Genomic DNA, 25,012 nt, shown 5'->3' with positions numbered 1-25,012 from the left:
TTTCTAAACTGTCATGCTGTTATTTGAAGAATGAATGGGAAAGAGATGAGCATGAATTTAAGGAACAGTGAGAAGACTAATGTGATAGTCAATAACTGATGATGAGACCCATGGAAAAATATAAGGTATGGGAAAGATTGAGTTCAATTTCAACATGCTCAGTTTCAGAGGTCTATGATGCATTCAAGTAAAGATGGTCAATAAGGCATTGGATATAGAGCTTTGGAGCTCAGCCAAGAAAGCCTTAGTTGAAGATGTTTATTAGGAAGTCATCATCATAGAGATAGAAGTTGAAGCTGAGGGCATGAGACCAACAGAAGAAAGACCACTAGAAAGAAGAAGACCAAGGCCAAGGCCTTGAAGAATACTGAATTTAAACATCTGTGGGAGGAGGAGTGAATTCCTGCCATCCCTTCATCCCTGCCCAGGGCGGGTCAGTGGGGGGAATGGCTAAAACCCAAAAGAAATAGCAACAAAAATATAAGGGGGAAAAAAACGGAAGTGAAGTATACTGGAAACCAAAGGAAGAGAATGTTTCAAGAGGGAAAGACTGGTTAACTCTGTTGAAAGGTAAGAAATAGCAATGAGAAATAAGATGAAGACTGAAAAGGGTCCACTGGATTTACCAATGAAAAAATCTTTGGTGGCCTAAGAAAGAGTAAATTCAGTATTATGGAGAAGGCAGAAGTGAGGTTTTAGTAAATTAAGGAATAAGAGGGAAGTAGAGGAGTAAAGATAACACATATAAAGCAATTTTTGAGAAGTTTAGCTGTGAAGAGAATGAAAAAGTAGAAATAGTAGATGGACAGAGTTGTGAGGCTTAGGGTAGACTTTTCTAATACAAAATGCTAGAATAGGTAGAGTCTGATAGAAAGGATTTAGTAGAGAAATAGAGGTGAGGAACAGGCTAAAGATGGAGTGAGTTCCCTGCAGCCACACTCGGAAGGGCTGGCTTTGACAGGAGATGCAGATATAGAGAGACATGCAGATATGATGGCAGGAAGCCAAAGTCTATGTGACCACATCTATTTCCAACATGAAATATGGGAGAAGATCACTTTTGGAAGTTAGGCTGAATCAAGTAATGGGTGTTTGAGAGAAGTAAAGAAGGTCTGACATTATTACTACTGAGAAAATAGATTTCAGGCTGTATTTAGGACCTGGTAAAGGTTGGTAATCGTAAGTCTTAGGTAATATCTATCAGTATCCATCAGGAGATCAAAGCAAGAGTGGAAGAAAACACAGTGGAGCTCCTGACCCAGAATCCACTTCCTAGCCTCCAGCCTCAGTCCTCTCTCCAACTTTCTAGTCATATTATGAGCTATTCTGGATTATTTATAACATTCAATTCCTGTGTCACTTTTTAGATCACTGGATTACTTACTATGTGATCACATATTAACCATTTCCTGTTTCATAATCCCTCAACTTGAACTCAACTCTACTGTCCACTCTCTCTAGTCCCATGTCCTATGCCCCTTTGTATATCTTCATGCTGCTAGAACTATAATAGCTACCCAATGAAAACTACCTAAGTAGATTTAAGGTTTAACTGTGGGGGTTTTCTAAAGAGAGACTTCCAAGGCTCCCTGCTGGTTTGTGTTTCCCTAGTAGACATGGAAAAATCTTCCTGGGTACTGGGTGTGGGAACTGCACCAATCCTGTATTTTTGGAGTGACGAATGATAACCCAATACAAAAACTGCATCTTAGAGGACCAGAAGGGGTGAGGCTGCCATCACTTTTGTTGAGGAAACAAGACCAGCTGTGGTTATTCCCATCAATTGTCTTTCTCCACCCATAGACCTAACCCATAACTCTGCTTCACATATATAAGCTGCCCTTTTCTTTCCAGTGCCACCCCAGAAGACTCAACCGGTTCATCTGTCTTCTGAGTTAGAAATCAGATTTCTCTGTACCCAAAGACCTTCAGTTGGAATGTTGCTGCAGTCAGAATGTTGACCGAAAATTTGGGGAAAGAGATAAAGTAATAGAGAACAATGAAAATAAAGACAAGAAAAACCTTACTTCAAGTTTCGCTAGCTTGCCAAGTTCATACCTTCGCAGCCAGCCGACACTCCATCACCCTGATATTGAACTGAGAAGTTGCTGCCTTATTCATCTCCACACAACTGTTGGCAATCACAAACACTGCTCCACTTGGGAGTTTTACATCAGTTGCCCTCAGAGGACTAAATTCTATCAACTTGGCCTGTTAGAAGAAAAATGAAAGGAGAAATATAATTTATTCGAATGCAGAAAATGTTCAAGTGTTTATGTATTTATTTATCTTAACAAAGCATTTTCTCAAAAATGCATGCATTCATTCAAATATTACTTATTGACCTCCAGGTGCTGTACTAGGCACTGGAAATACAATGAACAAGAAAGACACTGTCACTCCTCTCATAGAGCCTACAGTCAAGTGGGAAAGACAGTCTAGTAGACAGACAAATACATTTCCAAGTTGTGTTACAATGGTAGCAAAGCACAGATGCTCTATGGACACAAAGCTGAAGCATCTGATCAGATAGAGCCTAGTGTAGGCTCCACTCAGTTGAAAAGAGAAATCTAAACTGAGTCCTAAAAGATGAGCAAAAGTAGGGCAGACAGAGGGTTTCTTTCCTCAAAAAGCATGTCAAGAAGAGGGAAGAACTTAGGCAAGTCCTGGAGCAAAAAACAACATGGGATGTTAATGGAGCTACGGGCATGGAAATTTGGTCTGGGGCTTACAGTTTGAGGGGTGAGAAGTGGTAAGAGGTTAGGATAGAGGGGTAAAGCAGGGGTCAGATGGTAAAGTGTTTTGTAAGCCCAAAGAACTTGGACTGTGTTCAGATTTTATAGCTAACTTACATTAATATCAGGACTCTGGCCCTCATGTCTGCCTGTTGAGTCTCATCCAAAACACCCAAAGTATTTTCTTAGTATTAAAACAAATTTCCTCATGCCTCATGTCTTTGGCTTAGGGGAATCAATAACAAATATTCTTAATAAGAAGGAATCCAGGTGTTCTTGGAAAATAGCCAAGCCTGTAGGAATCTGATGAAAAACTAAGAAAATGTTTTAAAGAAATGTTTGCTCTATTTTGGAAATGAGCAGCTTATGGGCAACAACTCAAACCTCTGCTCTGCCTAAAGGAGTTGATAGCCAAGGGGAAGTGGTATCCAGCTAGGAATTCATTCCTGGCTTACTGTCAACATTCTTTTTCCCACCACTGAAGCCCCAAAAATGTTGACAAAGAAAAATGATACCAAAGGGTAAATTATAAAAAGAGGGACTATGAATATATGCGGTAAGAGAACTATGATTTGGGTTTAAAACCAACATGAGATTATAAAAATGCCATGAGATGAAGTGATTTAGGACAGGAGCGGGAAATGAGGTTCCAATAACTAGGAAATTGAGAAAGCTCATCTTAACAATGAAGAAAAATAGAAGAAGGGAAAAAGCTAGACACACGAGAAAAACAGACCTGAGGTATCATTCTGGAAGCGTAAGAGAAAGGCAATCAACATGAAATAGAGTAGGTTAACTGGTGGCAGCCTTGAGTTACAAGCAGCTGGGAAATAATATCCAACAATAGAGCCTAATATAGGAGGCTGTCCGTAACCAAGCATCCTGGGGCTCTCAGGGCCTTCCTCTCCATGTAAATTTTTCCACTAGGAATTTCCAAATGGTTCCTATTTGGAATGCTACCTACAGTTCCTTCTTCTGCAAGAAATGATATAGACTGGTCCATGCCTCCTCCTTCAGTACCAATGTAACGCTCACTCTTGGCACAGATTTCTGCAAGTTCCACCTGGAAAGGTAAAAACTGATTTGTACTGTGAGTAGTCATAACCCATTTCTCATTCATTTCTTACTACAGCCATGACAAATAGGTTTGAATTTCAGTGCCAACTCTGATCAACTAATAGTAGCCTGCCTGGAGCACTGCATTAAAAAGGGCTCCAGACTATAGGAAAACATAACAAAATCAATTAACAATGTCGGCTATGGGTATGAAATAAGATACTGACTGTGCACGCTATGTTTTTATCATCCCTAAAAGTCTCCACAGAGCAAGCAGTTTCTACCATCTTTCTATTTACTCTATCCTTCCCTAGACTGGTATCACTGAAAATCTCATATGGGCAATCATTCATTTTTGCCTCAGCTTCCTTTGTCTCCCAACAGTGAACTATTCCACAGTCTACCCATAACCAAAGTGGGGTCATTAAACTGTATTTTCCTGCCCAAAAGTAATGAAGTCTCTCTGGCATTTCCATTAAATGTAAGAATCAGAACTGGTGTCATCTCATCAGACTCATCTTCCTCCAACCAAGATGAAGAGACCCAATAGATGCACACAGTTCTAACCCAAACTGAAAATCTTGAAACATCTGTTTAATAATCTTTAATGGTTTCTTATTGATTAAGAAATAAATCTAAACTCCTCAACCAGGCATTTCGAAGGCTTCCAAAATCTGGGACCATCATGCACATGAAATTGTATCATTTACCCTTCTTATCCAGTTAGATTTGTCTCTTTGACCATTCCACACATGTTATGCAACTTGGTATTACTTCCTGTCTTCTCTCCTGTATAAATTGTACTTTTGTTCAATATCCAGTTTATTGGCTAGGTACTATAGATAAATCCCTGGGCTGACCACTCAAATCTTTCTTCATGGCCGGGCACTGTGGCTTATACTTGTAATCCCAGCACTCTGGGAGGCCGAGGCTGGTGGATCACAAGGTCAAGAGATCAAGACCATCCTGGCCAACATGGTGAAACCCTGTCTCTACTAAAAATATAAAAATTAGGTGGGCGTGGTGGCGCACACCTGTAGTCCCAGCTACTCAGGAGGCTGAGGCAGGAGAATCGCTTGAACCTGGGCGGCAGAGGTTGCAGTGAGCCGAGATTGCACCACTGCACTCCAGCCTGGTGACAGAGTGAGACCCCTTCTAAAAAAACAAAAAAACTTTCTTCATTATGGAGTCTTCTTCAAATATTATTCCCATCATGGTGTCCCCTTTTTCTAAACTCCTAAAACATTTATAGTTAGTATCATCTAATACACTACTATTCATTCATTCATCAATTCAGTGTTTCTTTCTTGTAAGACTTTATTCAGGCCCTTATTTCTGTTTTACTATATGATGTTTCTAGAATAATTATTCTGAAACACTGATATAATCATCTCTTGCCTGCTTGGTTGTCAACACCTTAATGCTCATAGTCCTCAGCATGGTACACAAGGTCTCTAATGACTTAACCCTAGTGCACTTCTCCAGCCTGCTCTCCCACCACTCCTCCTGTAAACCCTAGCTCCAGCCATGAGGGATACTAAACAAATGCTGTTCTTTACCACCCCAGGCTTTTTCACATCCCATTGTCTTTACAATATGATTTTCTATTCTCTTCACTCAATACCCCCCTACCCAGCATTCCCAACTAGTCAACAATTCAAGCAGCACCTTGCTGTGGAACCTGCACCACCACCCAAATGCACACATACCACATAACTCCTCCTCAGCACTCCCTGTTAATAACTCTATTATCATGTATTGAATATGCTTTAAGTGTGGATCTACCTGTCTTTTTATCTACATGTCTGTGAGAGTCCATGCAGGACCTAGACCAGAGCCCGCTTAATATGAGCTGAATCACAGTGTTATTATTGTTCCTTGTTTCACGTTTCTATCACATCTGTTTGTTGTGAGAGATGAATAAAGTACGGTGTTTCTTTTGTGTCTCTTACTTCACATAATGCCAAACACATAGTAAATATTAGTAAACACCTGCTGCTTTCAATTTCTGAGAATAGTTGCCCAAACACCATCTGACAGATTCTGCAAGTGTCACATTCCTTGTTGGTCATGTGGATTCACTAACATTACCTTTGTCTTGTGACATGAGGTAAACTTAGGATTTTGATGCAATAGGCATTGTTCACGGCCTGCTGACACACAGAGCCAGTGTCCATAATATGTACATTAAAAATAAATTAGTAACCAAAAGATCAAAACACTTGGATTTAAAATGTAGAGAAACAACATACCCAGATGAAGCAGTACATTCATCATTACGTAAGAGATGATGGAACCTGGGTGCCCATCTAACTGTGACCCTGGGCCAGTGTCAAAAGTCCCCTCCCCTCAACAGCAATAACAGCCACATTTACTGAGTGACAGTATGTGGTAAGTATACTCAGTACCTTGCAATATTTCTTTTGTAAGCATTATCTCCTTCAAACCTCCAAACAATGTTCTGCTTATCCCCATTATAGAGATGAAAAAAATGGAGTTTAGAGATACATAACCAGAAGTGGAAGAGCCAGGATTTGAACCTCATCTGTCTGACTCCAAAGCCTGTATTCTTTTCTCACTGGACTTCAACTACTCCCTGCACAATGGAGATAATGCAATCTATTTTTCACTACCTCAAAGGGATATGAAAAGACAAATGAGATTCACCAAAATTTAAGTATCCTCCCTCTTAAGAGGAAAAAACCATAACATGGAGAAGTTTGAGAAGTTTATGCTTAGTAATTATTTTTTCCATTTATTCATATTCTATTAACAACGCTAATGGTTTTAGTAGTTAAGGTTTATTGAGCATTTATTATGTGCTAGGTAGTGTTCTAATTGCTTTGCCTGAATTATTTATTTCTCACACAACCCTATTGATATGGTTTGGCTGTGCCCCCACCCAAAAGTTCATCTTGAATTGTAATCCCCATAATCCCCACGTGTCAAGGGCAGGACCAGGTGGAGGTAATTGGATCACAGGGTTGGTTTCCCCCATGCTGTTCTCATGAGAGTGAGTGAGTCTCAGGAGATCTGATGATTTTATAAGTGTCTGGCATTTCCCCTGCTTGCACTCACTCCGCCCTGCTGCCCTGTGAAGAAAGCACCTGCTTCTCTTTTGCCTTCTGCCATGATCGTAAATTTCCTGAGGCTGCCCCAGCAATGTGGAACTGTCAGTCAATTACATCTCTTTCCTTTATAAATTACTCAGTCAAGTATTTCTTCATAGCAGTGTGATAACAGACTAATACACCTATAAACTAGGTCTCTGCGGTTTACAGATTAGGAAACTGAGTGGGTTTATTAGTTGAGACTAGGCTAGTAATTATTAAAGATATAATTCAAACTCAAATTATCTGACTCCAGCACCCATAATCTTAACCACCACCATATATCACCTCCTATCCGTAATAAGGAGAAAAATACCCACCTCCCTAGCCATAGTATTATTGTAATGATCCAAGAAACTAAAGTTTAAAACTTCAAATAAAAGCACCTCATAGTGCTCTAAAGTACTACACAGTTGTTGTTATCTTTACGTGACGAATAAGGAATCATCTGATTTACACAAGAAAGCAGCTAAGTCCCAAGCCAAACGTAAAGACAAGTTATAATTACTATAGAATATAAGACCATTTTTCAAGTGTTCAGGGAGATAGAATTTAAAGAATCGGAATGCCCCTAAAACATTCTGCTCTCCATCCCTTCCTTCAAAATCCTAATGACTGAGAATCATTACGGAAGACAATTTGACTGCATGGGAAACTTTTCCAAAGTGTATAACCAATAGGCTTGTATCTATTCAGACTTCTGCCCTCTGGACAGTTAGAAGAAACCTGACATTATTTACAGATCTTTTAAAGCTACTGAAGATAGTTAATGAAGCTACTTTAGTCCTTTGTGTGGTTCTCTTGAAGCAGCCTGGGAAGGAAACAAAAGGCTTGTGGGCTTCCTAAATTAAACAGTTTGTCCATCTGCACACCACCAGAACTCCACGTAAGAGGAGAAATGAAATAACAGGGTTCAATTTATTTATTTTTTTTTTTTTTTGAGACGGAGTCTCGCTCTGTCGCCCAGGCTGGAGTGCAGTGGCGCGATCTCGGCTCACTGCAAGCTCCGCCTCCCAGGTTCACGCCATTCTCCTGCCTCAGCCTCCCGAGTAGCTGGGACTACAGGCGCCCACAACCGCGCCCGGCTAATTTTTTGTATTTTTAGTAGAGACGGGGTTTCACCGTGGTCTCGATCCCCTGACCTTGTGATCCGCCCGCCTCGGCCTCCCAAAGTGCTGGGATTACAGGCGTGAGCCACCGCGCCCGGCCAGGGTTCAATTTAATAGAGAATCTAATGAAATCTAACTGATTAGAACTGAGAAGGGCTAAATATTTATGAATATTATGCTTCGCTAAACCTGGATATCCACCAAAAAAACAATAATAAGGATACAAAAAGACTCAAGATATTAATACAGTGACCTGTTTTTGTTTAGCAGTTTTACTAATGAGAGTGTTAAAAGTTGAATTACACTGGAAGGAATATTTCTCTGAGTTAGGTAACCATGCCTAAGGGAAGCCTAACTATTCAGAACACAAGGCTCTCACCAAGACAAAATTACACTGTTACAGTCGGCTGCCATAAGTGTAAGTCAAGAGAAAGGAAGGAAATAAACAGACCCATTCATTCATTCAACAATCATTTAAATAGTGACCTAACAGATAAGTGAATAAGCCAGTGTCTGCCCTCAAGGAGCACACAATATTGATAGTGTCTTTAGGTGAACAAGTCTTCCAAAAGAAAATGTAAACCTAGAGTGCCAGACAGCTTCTGGTTGCCTCTCCAGATCTGTCCACTTGTCTTCATCCTGCTATCCCAGAAGGCTGCCCAGGATGAACTACAGTCATGTGCTGCACAAAAACATTTTGGAGTGGTCTCCTAAGAGTAAAATGGAGCTGAACAATTCCTATCACCTAGTGACACCATAGCTCAGAGCAGTTGTAACATCACATTACATCTGTGGTAATGTTGACGTAAACAAACCTACTGCACTGCCAGTCATATAAAAGTGTAGTACATATGATTACGCACGGTACATAACACTTGATAATGGTAATAAATGGCTATGCTACTGGTGTACATATTTATTATACTTTTTATCATTATGATAGAGCATACTCCTACTTATTAAAAAAAAAAAGTTAACTGTAAAACAGTCTCAAGACAGGTCTTTGGGAGGTATGCCAGAAGAAGGCACTGTTATCACAGGAGATGACGGCTCCATGCATGTTATTGCCCCTGAAGACCTTCCAGTAGGAAAGATGTGGAGGTGGAACACAGTGATATTGATGACCCTAACTCTGTTTTAGTTTTTAACAAAAAAACTACAAGTTTAAAAAGTTAAAAAAATTAAAATTTTTTAAAATAGAAAAGAGTTCATAGAATAAGGATATAAAGAAACATTTTGTACAGTTATACAATGTGTTTATGTTTTAAGCTAAGTGTTATTACAAGAGTCAGAAAGTTTTTTTTTTTAAGTTTATAAAGTAAGAAAGTTACAGCAAGCTAAGGTTAGTTTATTACTGAAGGAAAACATTTTTGTATAAATTTAGTGTAGCCTACGTGTACAGTGTTGATAAAGTCTACAGTAGTGTACAGTCATGTCCTGACCCTTCACATTCACTCACCACTCACAGACTCACCCAGAGCAACTGCCAGTCCTGCAAGCTCCATTCATGATAAATGCCCAATATAACTGTACCATTTTTTTCTTTTAAGCCACACTTTTACCTTTTTTATGTTTAGATACACAAATACTTACCATTGTGTTACAACTGCCTATAGTATTCAGTACAGTAATATGCTGCACTGGTTCTATAGCCTAGAAGCAATAAGTTGTACCATATAGACTAGGTGTGTAGTAGGCTACACCATCTAGGTTTGTGTTAGTACACTCTGTGATGTTGACACAATGACTAAATCACCTAACAGCGCATTTCTCAGTCCATAACTCCATTGTTAAGCAATGCATAATTGTGCATCAACAGGCTCCAGTGCTCTCTGCTTCCCATTAGGTTCTTCTAACAGAGGACTCTGGCAGGAAATGGGGAAGGGAGGGAGAGTGAAGTCAGGTCTCGAGTGTACCTTCAGGCCCAAGGGCAGTAACAGCACAGCTACAACTAGTCCTGGGTGTCCCCTAAACCAACATCTTTGTAAACAGTCCCAGTGAAATAAACTGTCCTTTCGTATTGAGTGTGCCATCTGTTTTCTGTTACAGCCCAGACTGTTTCATCTAGACAAGGTAAAAACATTAATGGCTCCCCTGACTTTACCTCAAATATTTTCTCTATTTTCTCCCCCTATAATCCTTCTCCACCCTAACTTTCAAAATTTCTGGGTTCTTACCTGGGGCTATTTTCAAATTCTTCCCCAAGTTGGCAAACATATTAGGTAGAGCCCAGCCAGGACAGAGGAAATTCTCCATGAAATGGCACCAAGATAACTCTAAAGAGACTGAAGCAGACTTGCTTTGTTTTGAAACATGGCTGATGACCAAGCTCTAACTTATAGACACTTTGTAAGGAAAAGAAAAAAAGAAAAAGAAAAAAGCCTGTTTTAATATTTTTTTTTTCAAGAAGGAGGCTATTATTTCTTCTTCACATCTCTAACTCAAAGAGATGTAACGCAAAGGAATTAGTAACTTTTCCATTTTTTACTTCAAGAAAAGTTGCCTGAGGACAAAGACAGCCAATTCCCAAAATGGGCATAGCAGATGCAAATGACCCTGATGGTTCAGGCTGAAAAGTTCCTGTAAATAATACAGGAAAGAAAGGAAGGAGTTTAAATATCAAAACAAGCAGAAACTAGAAAAAAACGACAACAGTGAGGAGGTTTCTAAGAAACCTGCGAAAATGTAGAAACACCACAGAGTTTGCATTAAGCACTCACGCTTTTTCACACATAGCTTGTTTTTAGTTCTTAGGACTGGATATCGTATGTTCCTATAAAAGCTCAATGGGCTCAGAAAGTGTGTATCACAAAAGAACAAAAGTACACTCTCCTATCTGTGTACCCTGGAGAGAACATGATCTAATGAACCTGGAGAAAGCTAGTAGTTGGGACATGTGGCTCTAAAAATATCTCAGGTGCTCAGTGAGGGCAGAAACACAGTCTTCCAGTGGCTCCCTCCAGACTCGTTGACAAGAGAAAGACAAAGACCACTTCCTTAACCTAACTGACCTGCAATACAAGTCACAGAGGGACCCAGATTCTAAGAAGGGGCCTTCAACAATGAGGCTGGAGCAAAGTATTTTATTCAAACACTTTGGGATCCTAGGCCCATGGGAATCCTGGAAATGTCTATGATAGGTTTCTTCTAGACCTCAACCATCACGGCCTGTACTGGATGAGGAGGAATCTTATTAGTACCTAACAATGTACAAACTTGGATGTTTCTCCAGATGATGATTCTGGATGTGCAAATGTGTGTGGTAAAACTGTTAAAATATTAACATGAATCTAAAAGGTAATAATGAGATGCAAAGGGAGAAAAGAGTACAGTATACTCTGCTACTCCAAGTGCAGTCTTCACACACAGCATTGGTGTCACCGGGAACAGGTTAAACATGCACAATCTCATGCTCCATCCCAGACCTACTGAATCAGAATCTGCAGCTTAACAAGATCCCCAGGTGATCTGCATGCACATGAGATCTGAAACAGCTCTTTAAATTATTTCCTACATGACAAGACTTTCTTGATAAATTAAACAAATTGGGAAATAATATTAATAAAAAAGTGAAGAAAGCTGACAAATACCAAATGTCTTCTAAGGCTAGACACTGTGTAGGGTATTTTGTACATCTTATTTAATTTACAAAACAACCCAGAAAAAGAATTATAAAGTTTTATAGAATTGTAACTTCTCTATTTCATAGAGAAGGAAATTGAGACTCAAAAAGGTCAATAAACTGACCTAAGATAAGATTCAAAGCCAGAAAGGCCTGGCTCCAAAGTCCACCAAGCTACCTTGTCATTCTCCTTCACGGAACAGAGGCTGTGCCCAAAATTGGGCCCTGGTGAGCCAATGGAGCACCATTTATGCATATCTGGACTGAAACTCCTTTTCATTAGAATGAACAATGAAGTTGACTATAAGTTATAGGAAGCAGACATTTCTGATTAATCACAATGTTCCTCCATTTTCTCTTCAAGTTAAAAAATGTGTACCTTGCTGGATGGTCTGAGGCTTGGAGGGCTTTGCCATTATCCATCTCCAAACACAATTCCCAAATACTTGCCTCCCAAAGACCCCAATGTTCTTCATTGTTTCGCAACCCAGAGTGATCTCAGTATAAGGCTAATATCTTGGTGTGATTTCTATAGCCCGATAATAGTAATGCCAGCTAACACAATGCCTCAGACATTGTTCTAAGCACTTTTTGTGTTCTATCTAGTTTCACATCTGTGACGGAGAGAGTTTCAAATCTATTTTATAGTGAAGAAACTGAAGCATAGAGAGGTTGAGTAAACTGCCCAAGATCATTCAGCTAGTAAATGGCAAAGCCAGAATTTGAGCTCAGAGTCTTGGTTCTATGCTTTTAAGCATAATACTATACTTTATCTCTCAGGGAAAGGTTTCAGGAGTAGACCAGGAACCCAAAATTCAGGAGCCCCCAAAGCCTTCCCTCCATACTTATCTCTCACTAGCACAATTGACTGAATCCCTTCCACTGTTTAAATTCTTAAAAAACACAGGGTGGGAGTTGGAGGGAACAGTCAGCAAACACATACCAAATAACTACTACTGGGAAGAGGAGATGAGGGGAGGAAAAAACTGCCTAAAAAAACAGTTGTTGGGGAAAGCCAACAGGAGGCAGAAGCCTGGCCAGCCTGATGGAATCAGACAATAATAGGACCCGAGTCACTGCTACTAAATACCAACGGGGCCTCCAATGCCTGTGGTAAAGGCTGGTGTCGCTCCTTTGGCTGGCAGAGTACTTATTTTGGCTCTGACCTTCTAAAAATGCTAAATAATGATAATAATGGATGGGCAGCAGGCTTACAATCTCTGTGGTTTGGCAAACGTGTCCTGGAATTGCACGTTCCTTCCCATGGATAGAGGAACCTCCTATTCCCTGGAGGAAGGGTTCCTCATACTGTGTTGTGAGCAGAACAGTCCTGTCCCACCCTTGAGGTCCTAACTGCAGGATTTCTAGTTGTAAACCAATCTGGACTGTCCTAGAGAAAGAAAGAAGAGACGGGCATTCGATGACTAGTTATTATTTCTTTCCCTAGCATAATAATAACTATGAGAATACTTGCTAATTTTCCTAATATGGATCTGATCATACAGATATAGACACAAACCAAAGAGAAAGAAAGAACCTCTATGAATCATCATCTGAATCAACCAAATACATAACTCAGTGTACATATTTGCCTTGGGGAAAGGGTTTTATGTATACAGTAGCTAATTCGCAAACACTCTGACATGTAGTGGGAAGCATCTTTAGGGTCAGGAAATGATGAGGGTGTTCCAAGAGTTGTTACATGAAATAAATTGATTTTATTGCATTGTGCTCAAATGTTATGCTCAGAGCATCTACTGAAGGTCATTATAAGAAACAGTCATGTGAACACCACTTTTGCATTTGTTTTCAGACATTGCAGAGGTGATTTTCATTATATTTTATGTGCTCTAAAGAACCCATGTGGGAAATGCATTTCGGAATTTAGCACCCCCAGGGAAAATACTGCCTCTTCTGAAGAACTGGAATGATTCCTCTATTCTGATCATGAGACCTCTATAACTTAATATTGCCCTTTTTACCTTGGCCTCCAGGAATCTCAGTAAGATTAAACAAAACAACTACATTAAGTAATTAACAGTTGGTATGTTTTTATTCTCCTTTCTTTTGTCCTAGTTTTCTACTTCTAATTTATTAACCTCATTGAATATTTTGGGTTGTATAATTCCTAGACACTTTAAACATAAAGAAAGTAGGCACTTGGTGCAAGTAGAATAAAAAAATGAGACATAGCAGACGGGAGGAAAAGTTATGTTAAGGTAGCGATGATAAACAAGAGTACACTCTAAGAAGGGGGAGTAAGAATGGTGAGGAGGTCCAGTAGCCATATTCCATGAGGAATAGTTGAAACAACACTGGATGTGTGGCTTACAGAAAGAGTAAGAGGACCCACAAGCAGTTCCTTCAAACTTCAAAGGATTCTAATATCAAAAGGAGACAATTGGGGACACATAGGTAGAAAGGGTAGAGTTTGATTAAATAGAAGGAAAATCTTTCCAATGACTAGAGTGGTCCAAGAATGAGAAGGGCTAATTTGTGAAGCAGTGAGATCACTATGGTAACAGAGGCTAGAAAATGATTTCCTATTAATATCTCAAGTTGGGAGGTGACTGGAATAAAAATTCACATAGGGAGAGGGCTCCTGAGTTCTGGGGTTCAGAGACAGCAGTCTCTTAACTTCAGTTCCTAGGGAAACTACACTTCCTTGTCCTCCTCCAAATTTTAAAAATTTATAAATATTCTGTTCTACAAAAGATGAAAATGAATGTAGAAATGCTGAAACAAAAGGGTTAAATTCCTTACTCTTTGCAAAATAGGAGAGGGAAGTAAAAGGAAAACTTCATGAAACAGTAGAGAATTTCCATTTTGTCCTGTCTTCCAACATGTGGATTCTTGGGCACAACTCTACTCAAAACGGTGTTTGTGAGGCCTATGCTAAGTTGAGGCTACCACAAGACCTCACCTTCACCCTCCATGCAATCTACCAGGACCCTCACCTTGCACTGCACAATATACCGTATGGAAGAATACCTCAGGGGCAGATTCATTTGATCTCTTGTATAGCACTTTTTAAATATATATTTGCAGGTCTAAGCTACATGCCACGGGAGAACCAAAAGAAGTGCTGACAACCAATAACGTTCATGAACAATCTAATTACAAATCACAGCCCAAGTACAGTCTAATCCATAAGGCAAAAAACTGACCTAAAAAACTTATCCTTTGAAAAGTAAATGATTGTAATCTCTTTCTCTAGATTTTCATTCCTTGAGTACCTATGTACAGTTACTCCTGATACTCTCCCAAATTATAAATGTTATAAATACTATGCTTAACAGAAGACTTAGTTAAAAATAGAAACAATATTGCAGATGATGTTGCATAATCACTATCTTGGATGTAAATATAAAAATGTCATTTAGTTTAGCACACTATTGGTAGAAGGGCTCAAAGGAGAGGGAAGTAATTTCTAATGGAACAAAAACTAACCTAGACCAGGAGATGTACCCAACTGGTAAGGTAATTTGCTAGAAAATAAATCCATTTTATACTCTGCCAATCCATGGAACAAAAGACGCTAACATTGTCTAAAGAGAGACAGTAGAAGAAGGGGAGAAAAAGAAGATTGTCATTTCAAGATATACCAGTAAGGATAGAACCCTGGCTGGCTGCTTTGCCAGGTGGATAATGGGCTCATTGCCACTGGACCAAACAGCAGCCCGCAACATCAGCCACTGTCCTTACACCACCTGTGCCTCAGACTGCAGCTCTGCTCACTTTCTCTCTTCACTTCATGATTCTTTCTATCCACATATTTCAGAGGATATATTACTTATTTCTATAGCTGAAGTTTTAGCTCTGCAAAGCACTCTAGAACACTCTGCATTTTACACTGACATACGACATAGTGACTTTTAAAAATGAGTAATTTTTGGCTTGCACCTGCAACTCAGCTTCTACATCTCAACTGACACCACAAAGCCTTTCCTAAAACCTCCCTTCCCCATTTAAATTGGGTTCTCCTTGTTCTCTCTCATAATCTGTTTCCTTCATAACATTTATCACAATCTGTGTATAGATATTTGTGTATGTTTGTTTAATATTAGTCTTCCTCCATTAGTCTAAGCTCCATGAGGGGAGGAGGCATTCTGTTCACCTTGTATCTCTAATGCCTAAACTGTTTGTTGATAAATGAATGCTGACTAAATGAATGAATGAACAAATGAATATACAATGTCAACTCCTCACTTCCCTGCTAACCCACCATATTCAGAGACAAAAATCTTCCCCTAATAAATGAATATGCACCAAATTAAAACCCTGGAACTATGCAGTCATTACATGACATTGGCACATCTTGGAGAGTGAAATGTCACTTTCTTCTCTACATTTATAGTTTTATAATAGAAAAATCTATCTCATTCTTCTTTATATGTTTATGTGCTGAGACACAGAACAAAAAATTCCAGAAAATTCATTATAGTCAATACTTTCCAACTTCCTTCTTTGATAAAAATATGAAAGAGGTAATTTTACTTCTTTCCATTTTTCTGATTTATTCAAGAAAAATGTGCCAATAACTATCAAAACATCTATAATATGACCAACATGAAAAGGAGGAAATAAAGAACTAGAAAATTCCACTAAAACAGAAATAACACGTTATCACAGAAATGGCATTATGTGTAGAAGAAAAAGGGTTTAAGTGATAAAACCATCCAAGACATTCCCAAACAGGTTTCCCAGTCTGTTACTAGAAACACTGCTGCCACTATTGAAGGGATTCCCCATTGGACTGAGACTCTGGAGACAGAAGACCTTGACAAAGATTCTTTGCTTCACCAAACTTTAGTCATGCTCCTGAACCAGCTACTAGGCCTATCTGTTCACCCTGCTAAATCAGATTAGTGAGAACACCCCACCCTCAATATCTGATCACCCTTGGTATCTGATCAGGTTCCTCATCTTCCACCATCCCCCAGGTAATGACTGATCAGCTTGGCCTGCATTAAGCAAGAATCCTTTTAGGTCAGGTTAGCTGGAATCCTCATTACTCCTGCTGTTTAATTTCCCATTCACTGGCTCCCACCCTGCTCCTTGGCTATAACTTCCCACTTGGCCATGCTATATTCAGAGTTGAGCCCAACTTCTCTCTCCCATTGCAAAATCTCGTCACAATGGTCCTTAAGAAAGCCTGCTTTGCCATACTTTAACAAGTATCATTGAATATTTTTTTCTTTAACATCCTTTACCCCTTTACTTTGCTCAAGTTCCTCCCTTCCATACTGGTTTTTAGTTCATCATCTGTTGTTCCTCCAAGGTCCCAGCCACTACTCTCAATCCCCTGAAATTAATACAATAGTTATAAAACTCACCGTAATGGACCCATGTGAGATGTCTAGCCACCCTCTTCCCATCTCTACACTTTTCTGGGGACACTGAACTCTTTTTTCTCCTTCTTAGCACTCTACCTCCAACTATTAATGCCATAAGGTTATAACAATATAACTCATAATTGCCAGATTCACACACTGTAATCCCCCCAATCTCCCATCCACCCAACAAAATGCTTTATCACAGTTCATAGATCCAGGAGTGGGTACCTGACTGAAGACACTAACCAGATTCCCTTCTAGAGTTCCTTCTTCAGAAAAATCTTCCCAATGGGGAAAGAGTCAGTTTTAAGTGATCTATGTCTATCTCATATGATCATAGAAGCTGTCAGCAGCCATATTTTCTAAAATGGAGACCAGAGAAGTAGATGAAGCTGGTCTGAAGATTAAGAAGAATGAAACAGACAAGCAAAACAGAGAGCAAGACAAGTGAGAGGGGCAGTCTTAACAACACTTAGGTTTCTGGTTTCTGTGCATTCCTGAAACCCAGCTCCATTATATTAGACTGCAAAATGACCACAAATTCTTCCCCTCTCTGTTTCCATTCCCTTGCAATGTGACTTTGTAGCTCCTCCCATCAAAAGATGAAATCTGTTTCTCCACTCATGAGATCTGTGATAAAACTTGCTTTGCTCAATTTTGATAGAGGCATATGAGACATAAACAGAAACTTGAAAAGCACTTGTACATTGGAGTTTGCCCTCTACCTGCTCCTGGAAGCTGGAGATCTCCATTTAGATAAGCCTGGACTAGCCTGGAGGATGATAGACATGTGGCCTAAGTCCTCCTATCATGTCGGCTGACAGCCAGCCAATCCAGAAGCACAACTGTCAACCTGACCAGCAGCTGAGATCAGATGTCTTAATGAGTCCAGTCAAAATAGATAGAATTAATGTCAAGCTGAACCCAGTCCAAGTGGTGGTTGTCTTAAGCCACTATATTTTGAAAAAATCTGTTACACAGCAAAAGCTAACTGACATACCCTCCTTTGTATTTTAGGACACATACTTAAAGCAAACATTCCTTTTTTAATGAAATTGGCTTGAGTGGGCTATTTTTCCTTGCTAGCAAGAATCTTAAAAACTTACATGTGCTTTTGGAATATTTTATCTTCACGGAAGCCCAAAGAATATTCAAACATTCAAACAATGTTAAACACTTTGTTCCATTCAGTTAAAAAAAATGGAACTACTCACTTTATCTTCCCTGAGGTCTATGATCGTCTTCTCTATAGCTTATCAATTTTTAGTATATATACATGTGCTTCCAAATAAATGTGCTTCTGGGGATATAGTGACAGGAGAAAACAGACCGGAATTCTAAACCCTTCTCATTTTCTACTTGCTCTTTCACTACAACTAAATTCAAGGAGCAGCTCCTCTGGGGAACTTTTCCTGGCATCCTGGGATCTGAGTTTCATACTTTAACTCTCTGCTCTATTACATCACGTGGGTGTACAGCACAGCAGTTAAAGCATGTAGGTTTCCTCCTCTGCAAAATACAAATTATAATAATTACCTACTTCATTGTGTCACTGTTAGGATTTTAAAAGCTTAGCATACATATAGTTAGTACATCAACATCCCACCACTTCAGGATCTTTATATCTACCATTCCTTCAGTCTGGAATGCTCTTACCCTAAAATCTCTGCTCAAATGTTACCTCATCAGACAGACCTTCCCTCACTTCCTTAAAATATACTAATACCCCCTGCCACTTTCCATCTCAAACCCTGCTTTTTCTTCAAGGCTTTTATCACTTTAGGTTATCTTTTCACTTATTTATTTTCTATCACCCTTCTTTCCCCACTTAAATGTAAGCTCCATGAGAGCAGACACTGCATTTTAGTAATTGCTCTACCCCAGTGCCAAGAATAGTGCCTGACACAAAATAGATGTTATTAAAAACTGTTAATTGAATCAACATATGAGCTAAATGTAGTCTCTTTGAGTTGTAATATTTGAAGATACAAAGATTTTATTTTCCTCAAAATACTTAAAGTGACCGTGAGTCCAATATTTGGTTGTATAAGATTATGGATAATATAATTTCTAATTAAATAAAATTTTATTTTATTAATTATAATTATAATTAAAATTAAATAAAATAACCCCTAATCTTATACAATAGAATATATTGCGTTTACAGCTAAAAAAATTTTAAGGAACATATAATCATTTCTAATGAGATCAGGAAAAACCTAGGGTTATTAAGAAATATAGTTTCACCCATTTAAGATGTTCTGCTGTATTTCCCACTTCTACCCATGGCTTTGGGAACACCCAGCTCATGAACCAGCCCTCAGTGCTAAAACTCACACTTGAAAACTGTATTCTCACTGCCATTGCATTCAGTCAATATTTATAATTTTTAACTATGACACTGTAATTAGAAAATATTTAATTGATCTTAAATTTCTGATAAACAAAAACTCTAACTTTACTAGTTATAATAGCTATGTAATGCCTATTCTTTACACTAAAGAACACAATTAGGGATAAAAGGGAGTTTTCCACATGCATCAAGAGATATTCGTGCCTTTAGAAACGTTTCCATTTTGGCTAGCCAATTATGTATTATAGAAGTGCATCCCATTTTCTTGCCTCTGTTGTTCCTTTACCACCTGCCTGTGTGATAACTCCTTCACCTGCGAATGTAAGAGGCAGGTGAAAAAATTCAGCAAGTTCAAGTGTGACATCCAAGAGGAACAGTCTTTACTAGTACTGTTACTATGACAGCTTTACTAATTCACATGCTTAAATTTATGGGATTTATTTCTGTATGTAACAGACAAAGCCTATTAGCAACTAGGGGGAACCCAGCACCTAGCACAAATGCCTAAAACTAAGAATGACAGTCATCAGCTAGTGTGGTAGAGACACCAACAAATCAGAATAGACATCAGCCATAAGAGAGGCAGGAGAGAGACCAGTGGATCAACCCTGCCTGAAGCATAATAACTCCTCAGTAAATGTGGATAAATGAATAAATCCTCTGGATTAAACCAAATTGTAAAATTGACAGAATCTCAAGTTAAAACTCAAATAATTATTTATGTCATCACTAGGAAATTATCATGTTACAAATTAGATTACATTTTTTAAATTAATTCAGTTAGGCACCATACTGCCTGATCTAAATCAGTTGTGATTTGAGTCTATGGGGATCCAAACATTTAAAAAATAAATAGTCTCTATGCTTGAAAACCCCATGATGGTCTAGAGGGAAACATCTTTGCAATACAAAGTGAGAAGTGCTATAGTGAAGTTAAAAGTTAATAGGATATTGACATCTTACAGGCCAAGGAGCTTTAATCAAGGGGGCAACAGGGGATAATCTATTTAAACAATTACATCTGGCTAAAGCTTGCAAATTGACATGGATGGTACTGAGTAAGCAAATATACGTGAATGGTTCAGAACTAGCAATACAACTATCTGTCTGCCTCCTATAGATGAGGAAAGGACTGCACTGTTTATGTTTTCTTTCTTCTATTGTGCTAACTACATGACTAGAGAAACCTGAAAAAATCAAATAACAATCAAATGATGGTTCCATCACCACCACCCATCCAGAAAGAAAGAAAAAGCTAAAACACATAAGAAAGCATGCACATGAAAGGCAGCTATCTGCCCATGTCAGGGCTCTCTTAAGTCCACCTGTTCCCTGCAGAAGCTCTGGCTTACACCAATTTATCTAGACGGGCTACAGTATCATTTTTACAGTTATCTATACTACTGATCAGCCTCTTTTAATCTAACACAGAGCTCCAGAGAATTAAGCCTGTGTAGCATAAACCCCTTAAAAGATTACAATAATTACAGACACAAAGACATGTAAATATTTGTTAGTCAAACCAAATTCGCGTTGCCTGGTATTTTCTTTGGAGCCTGCCCATGTCATTATACTGAAATGTGATATATACAAACCCTAAGTGACTGCAAGTGAAATAATGTAACCCTATATACACAGTGGCAGTTTAAAATTACATCTGCTTTGGTTATTTTTATGTTAGACATTTCAAACAGTTTATTCCAAGTTATTCCTAGTTTATTCCAAGTTATTCCTAAACAAAACAACGAAGAACGTGAACAGACTTAAATAGCAGTGCAATAATGAAGAATTGAAATTCGTTGACAAAGTTGAGAATTTGTGATTTTTAAGTCATCGGTATTTTTCACTCATTTGATAAATATGCATTATTATATTTATTAAAATGTAATAGAAGACTATGTTATAGTCTCTATCATCACTTTTAATACACTTTTATAAGAACTTTTATTAACAAAAACTCTGCCTTTATAAAAGGAAATTCATATGACATACCTAAACTATGGCATTATTTTGATAGGCAGCAGATCTTTACCTATCTCTGTGTATTAAATAATGTTAAGTACAATTGGAGAAACAGAAACCATGTGATGCAATTCACCAGGAAGGACATCCATCACCTATACAGTATTCTCGGGGGAAAAAAACCTTAGTCTCAATCTAATAATAAGGCAACAGTCTGACAAATCCAAATTCAGGAAATGTGAACAAAAACATTTGGCCTGGACTCTCCAAAATCGTCAGTGTCATAAAAGACAAAAAATGTTGGGGACCTGTTCTAAAATAAACTAAAAAAAAAATGAAAAAAAAAAACTAAATGCAAAGATGATATTAATTAAATCCAATTATTGGTAAAACCGAGTATTATTGTAAGTAGTAATTAATTCCTTTCTCTTTAATTTTTCTGATCCAGAATGTATTCAATTGTCTTGAATAAGTAAATTCTCAATCTGAAAAATTTAAAAGAAAGAAAAAGAACAAGAAAAAGAAGTTCTAAGACATTACTATTGAGAAAATTGGAAAATTTGAATATGAACTGCATATTAGATAATAATATTATATCAATGTCAAATGTTCCAATGAGATAGTGTGGCATGTTAAAGAATGCCTTGCTCTGAGGGGATGAATATTGATGTACTCAAGGTGTTGTCTGCAATTAATTCCCAAATGGCTCAGAAAAAAAAGTAGAAAGATAAAGCAAATGTGGCAAAATATTTCCACAGATCTATGTTAAAAACATACATGTTCATTGCCTATTCTTGCCTCTTCTATACTTTTGAAATTTTCTCATAATTAAAAGTTGGAAAAAAAATTTTAAGTGGTACATTAACAATACATCTAATCATGTGTGTGAGAGAGATGTAACATTGCTGTCAATAGGTAACAATATTATCCCAAATAATTGAAGAAAATCAATGAAAACTTCTAAATATAAAAGCATCCTGCATTAACACATAGGTTTCTGTGAACTATCCCTAAAAAAATCTACATCTTTTAAATTTTTCCAATAAATTTCTTCCTTTATCACCAAATTTAAACCACAGTGACATTATTTGAAGAATTATTTATAAAACCTGATGAGAATTAAAACATTTTGTCATGAAAATAAACATAAGTACAAATTAAATTATAAAAATAAAAAGGAGCACTTTCATTACAATGAAAAGGTCTTGACAGCATAAAGAGTCCTGATTGCTTAGATTTTTGCTTATATTTTACAAAGCAATAACACAATTTTATCAGAAGAAGAAATAATCAGATAATCTCTGAATACCTTTGTAACCATAGGACCCATCACCAATAATTTTACTTTCCCTGTAACTTACTTAAAATATAAGAGATTTGTGGTCTTTGATGGTCATAAATAAATTCCACAGGGTCTTGTTTCCCTTTAATTTAAATAAACACTGTCAAAATTAACAACTGGTTAACAGCCCAGAATGTTTCCTTATGTGAGATATTACCCAAGATCTTTGAAACAATTGTATTTCATTTGCATGCTTAAAATAATTAAATCGGCATATTGGTCAAAGAGTAATCTGAGTGGCACTCATTAAAATCTATCATTTGAGGGCTAGGCCTGGTGGCTCACGCCTGTAATCCCAGCACTTTGGGAGGCCAAGGTGGGTGGATCACCTGAGGTGAGAACTTCGTGACCAGCCTGACCAACATGGTGAAACCCCATCTCCACTAAAACTACAAAAATTAGCCAGGCGTCATGGTGCATGCCTGTAATTCCAGCTACTCTAGTGGCTGAGGCAGGAGAATTGCTTGAACCCAGGAAGTGGAGGTTACAGTGAGGCGAGACTACGCCATTGCACTCCAGCCTGGGCGACAAGAGCGAAATTCCATCTCAAAAAAAAAAAAATCTATCATTTCAAAGTGATACCAAACAAGGCCAATCTCCTATGCTGTCCTTAGTAAGTCCAGACTGGTATTGATACAAAGCAGGGCACCTGGGTGTAAACAGCACAACCTGGGTTCCTAAAGTATGAATTGTATAAACTTTCCCTGTCCTTTATAACAAAATGAAACAAAAGGGGATCCTACTCCTGCTTCCACTATTGCTCCAAGAAGTTATAATGTTCCATGGGAAATAGCTTAATTGCAGATAAAGACTTTCCCAAGGTAAATTATTTTACCATGTCTGATTGCCAATCTGACTGTGTGAATAGTCTACACATGTAAAAGGAAACATTGGCAAATGCCAATTTTACCATTTGGACACCTGGACAACAAATCCTTTCTGCTATGAAGGATTTATTCTTTAAAAGATTTATTTTTAAGAAAATTAACAAGAAAAACAATAGGAACTCCGGCTTTTATGTTAACCCTTTTTAGTCATTTATAGTGGGGTCTCTTGCCATATAACAGTGAATTACAATAGAGAAAAATGACGAAGTCCTGAGAGAAGAGTTTTTAAAAAGCATAAATTTTACACACTGGACTATAGAATAAGATTTGATCATAAAAAGTAACTCAAGGCAACTGGCAGTATTTACATGCCTAACTGTAACAAGTGTCAAAGAGGCGGAACTTTCTCAGGCCAGCTCCAGAAAAGTAGCTTCACAATCCAGTATTTTATAATAGCAAGTCAGATCTTTAAAATACTAAGTAATAATTTGATTGGCATACACAATAGGCATAATTTCTTCTCTCTAATTTTGTTTCTTTCCCTGGATGTTAATGCTATAATCTAATAATGACCATGTTTGATTCCCCAGGCTGGGCAAGGGAAATGATATTTTTGTCCCCAGTGTTCAGCTCCAAGTGGAACTCCCAGGAAAACTGGAAAGGAAACATGACAAAGCAAAGTTTGGAAATCCACTAGAAGATCCTTACCCAAAGAAGGCTGCCCTTGAGGCTGCCATTCCCATTGACTCTACTTTCACTAACCTCAGCTATCCCACACAAAGAAGGGAGAAGCCCACCACCACCAGGGCCTTGGAGTACTCCACTTACCATGGCTGCGTACCAACAAGATGGCACTGGGTCAGGAGAATCGAGAAGACAACATCCAAGGAGTATTACCAGTCCCCTTAAGAGGAAAACTTTGAAAACCAGCCAGGTGGACATTATCAGTGAAGAAAATTTCAAAATAACTAATAGTTAAATGTTTAATATTCACTTAAATGTCATTTCCTACATTCTCATGTTTTTAGCGATGCACAATACTCAGTTTTACCAATAATTGGTTACTGTTTTCATTGGTGGTATTTTCTCTTCCAAATTTTTCTTACTTTCTTTGTGCTTATAACTTGAAGTAGTAGCCTTTCCTGAAGTCATTCTCCATCATTACTAGGCTTCATTTTCCTTACATAAACTAACTCTATGTGAAATTATCTTGCCTATTTACTTTTCTCTTATATACGTCTCCCCCATTCAAAATATAAGCTCTTTGTCTACCTTCCCACTCCACCTTAATTCTAGAACAGTGCCTGCTCCAATAAACATTGTTTAATAAAGAAATGAAAAGTAAAGTTCTTTTTACTATGCTAATCAATTTGCAGTTCATGGTACCCTGGATTTCAGGGTTAGAAGGAAAACAAAAAAGCATCAGGTGAAACTAGTTTAATCATTTTCAGTGACCAAGAATTCCTCACCTGCAGAGAAAAATCTACCTTTCAATAGCTGAAATGAGAATTATAAATTGTTTTTTTGTTGTTGTTGTTGAGACGGAGTCTCGCTCTGTCG

The 25,012-nt window shown here is 38.1% G+C and overlaps 2 protein-coding genes across 9 annotated transcripts in view; one reads left to right on the top strand and one right to left on the bottom strand.

The window, feature by feature from the left end:
- The window catches only part of COPS2 (COP9 signalosome subunit 2), a 495,307-nt gene that overhangs the window by 335,735 nt on the left and 134,560 nt on the right, over positions 1-25,012 (top strand). The window lies entirely within an intron of this gene.
- The window catches only part of GALK2 (galactokinase 2), a 258,318-nt gene that overhangs the window by 130,339 nt on the left and 102,967 nt on the right, over positions 1-25,012 (bottom strand). For 5 of the 8 annotated variants that reach the window (XM_050797177.1, XM_050797178.1, XM_050797176.1 and 2 more), the window contains exons 6-7: positions 3,700-3,798; positions 2,059-2,211 (exon numbers count right to left, since the gene is read on the bottom strand). The exons of 1 other annotated variant lie outside the window; for it this stretch is intronic. In XM_050797177.1, the coding sequence (XP_050653134.1) occupies positions 2,059-2,211; positions 3,700-3,798 (252 nt within the window). The remainder of the gene's footprint in view (positions 1-2,058; positions 2,212-3,699; positions 3,799-25,012) is intronic. 2 more of the 8 variants (XM_050797180.1, XM_050797179.1) reach the window with 1 other exon arrangement.

This window comes from Macaca thibetana, chromosome 7 (genome assembly GCF_024542745.1).
Source record: "Macaca thibetana thibetana isolate TM-01 chromosome 7, ASM2454274v1, whole genome shotgun sequence".
Lineage (NCBI taxonomy): Eukaryota > Metazoa > Chordata > Mammalia > Primates > Cercopithecidae > Macaca > Macaca thibetana.
Note: the sequence above shows the minus strand (reverse complement) of the source record. Positions and strands in the feature narration are given on the sequence as shown.